At 44.4% G+C, this 2,534-nt stretch overlaps 1 protein-coding gene across 1 annotated transcript in view; it reads right to left on the bottom strand.

Moving 5' to 3' along the window:
- The window catches only part of LOC106810114 (serine/arginine repetitive matrix protein 2-like), a 39,451-nt gene that overhangs the window by 27,422 nt on the left and 9,495 nt on the right, over window positions 1–2,534 (bottom strand). Inside the window, exon 9 of the mRNA XM_014813389.1 lies at window positions 2,027–2,216. Coding sequence (XP_014668875.1) covers window positions 2,027–2,216 — 190 coding nt within the window. The remainder of the gene's footprint in view (window positions 1–2,026; window positions 2,217–2,534) is intronic.

Here is a 2,534-nt window from a genome sequence, read left to right as displayed (position 1 = left end):
CCCGCGTGCGATTCGCGCAAGCTGTGGACCAGTGTGGTACAGTAGCCTTGCCTTTGTGTTTGAATTAATTTAGCTAGCGATGGAAGTATAAATTAAATGCGGGTTCTATCATTTTTTAAATGACACGACTTTTTAGTTAGATCAAAAAGCAACAGACACACAATCCACAAAAAGCAAAGCCAGCAAATATGAATGTCAGTATACACTAAGTAGTGTGGTGTGGTCATGGGTGTGGTAGTGCCCACAGAGTTGGTCTATGTGGAGTGTGCATGAAAGCAATTAACGAGCATCGCCTAGTAACAAGGCAGTATGATCACTAACGTGCTCATTTCAGGCTTGTCCCGTGAAATATTCATACTTCCTAGCCAAGAGTCGGATACCGGGGAGAGAGAGGAACTGGAATGACGGGCATAACTATATAGCACTCGTACAAGCACCCATGCCACTGATTTACGTCTATTGGTATGTAGCCAAACGATTCTAGGGCGGTCTAGTGGTCTTAGCAGACTATACAATCGTTTGGGAGATAGAGTATGGTCTATACAGGCCAGACACGCTACTAGAGTATATTATAGTCTCAGTGTGGCTGAGTCAGAACTGGCCTGGCACTGGCCAGTACTGTGTGTTACCTGGCAGTCGGGGATAGCACGTTATATCCCCTGATAAAAACAACGGGTATGCCCCCTCTGATTCTCTGAAACCCATGAGCATCTCGACATCGCATTAAATTAAATTATTCTTAACTTAATTAGTCTAATTGCCCCTAGTTGCATACAATGCTCACGAGCGCGTTCATGCATCTGCGCGTACACGCAGTAACGTGCGTAACACCGTGCTACGTATACCAGTATTCGGTAAAAATAAGAGGAACCAGAAGGAAAGGGGGACAAGTTACGAGGACAAGCGATCTCTCAAGTAGTAGTCTTCAGACCAATAATGAGAAAGACGAATAACCCCTGTCCGTTCTGTCACGACTGATCCAGGTGTTAATTACTATGACATGACAAACGTGCCAAATAACACACTTGGCCATGCGGGGCAAGAAAGGAGGGGAAGATGGTAGGTTCTAGGTGTGCGGCTTCTCACATGGTGCTGACTGTTCCACTGGCTGTATTCTTTACGAGAGACGGTAAATAATTAATTAACAGTCTGCAGACTGTACCAACATGAATATCTTAATCGGCTGAGGCTGACAGACTTTCTCGAATTCATTGAAGCACGTTATGCTGCAGTCATGGACCATGGAATGGACCATAAAATGGACCATAAAATGGACCAAACTGACATTCATAGAATTGCTTCAGGGTAATTTTCACGGTTGCGAGGATAAAGATACTTATATACCAGCAATATTTCACAGCGAGTATGTTACACTGAACAACGGTGTATCTAAATAAAACAACGTAAACCTTAAAATCTGAGTACAAGAGCTATTTAATAATTATTGTTATTCTGACAGCCTATAACAGTAAAAATTATGAAAAAATGTGGTAATATAGAGCCAATAATCTGAATCACCAGCACTAATAAAGTAAACTTTTCAGTTTTAATTTATGTCAATGTTCCTGCACTTAAGTAAACACTTATTTTTCTGCGAAATTTGTCCCAAGCAGTATTTAACCAAACGTTTGTGAACTGACAGTTTATTTAGAAAGGCCCTAAGTCGTTTCACTCACATGTCCCACATCAATTACAATGAGGAAGAACCAGTCTAGTGATAAAAACATGCGACTGAATGACAACGCGACACAATGCAAAAAATACATATTTAAAAGAGAAAAACATACATAAGAAATACACATAAGGAAACACAACATAAAAAAGCAAAACATGACAGACCAGGATGAAAGACACAAAACGTAATTGTAAAAAAACAACTTTACCATCGCCTGTTTTTTGCCTTCCTTCCTCTCCATCACGTCCAAAGCGCCAGAGGAAAAAAAGAGCTGACGCTAAAGTTGTTTTTTTTAACAGAAAAAAAACACCCGAGACAGCTACTAATGAGCCCACGGGTGGCGCCACCTACCGGCCTGCTCCGGGTCGACCTCGGGTCGCTTCGGCTCGGGCCGCCGCTGGCTGGCGGGCAGCTTGTTGTTCTCGCGGTGCCACTTCTGCATGCACTGCGGCTCGTGGATGTGGATCGAGTGTACGCCGAACTCGCGGCCGCAGATGTAGCACGTCACCGTTAGCGGTTTCCTCAGCTCTACCGTCGGTTTCTGCCGAATGCGTGGAAGGAAAGAAACGTGTGTGTATAGCCAGCACAGTGGGAAGCTGGAAGATGATTGAACTCCTGAAAAACCAGGGGACAGAAGAGCCGTTTGTGCACAACCAGCAAAGCTAGAAGAGAGGGGACGTACAACCAGCAAAGCTGGAAGAGAGGGGACGTACAACCAGCAAAGCTGGAAGAGAGGGGACGTACAACCAGCAAAGCTGGAAGAGGGAGGACGTACAACCATCAAACTGGAAGAGAAGGGAGGTACAACCAGCAAAGCTGAAAGAGAGGGGACGTACAACCAGCAAAGCTGGAAGAGAGG

This window comes from Priapulus caudatus, unplaced genomic scaffold (genome assembly GCF_000485595.1).
Source record: "Priapulus caudatus unplaced genomic scaffold, Priapulus_caudatus-5.0.1 Scaffold411, whole genome shotgun sequence".
Lineage (NCBI taxonomy): Eukaryota > Metazoa > Priapulida > Priapulimorpha > Priapulimorphida > Priapulidae > Priapulus > Priapulus caudatus.
This window is presented reverse-complemented; position numbering and strand designations above follow the sequence as displayed.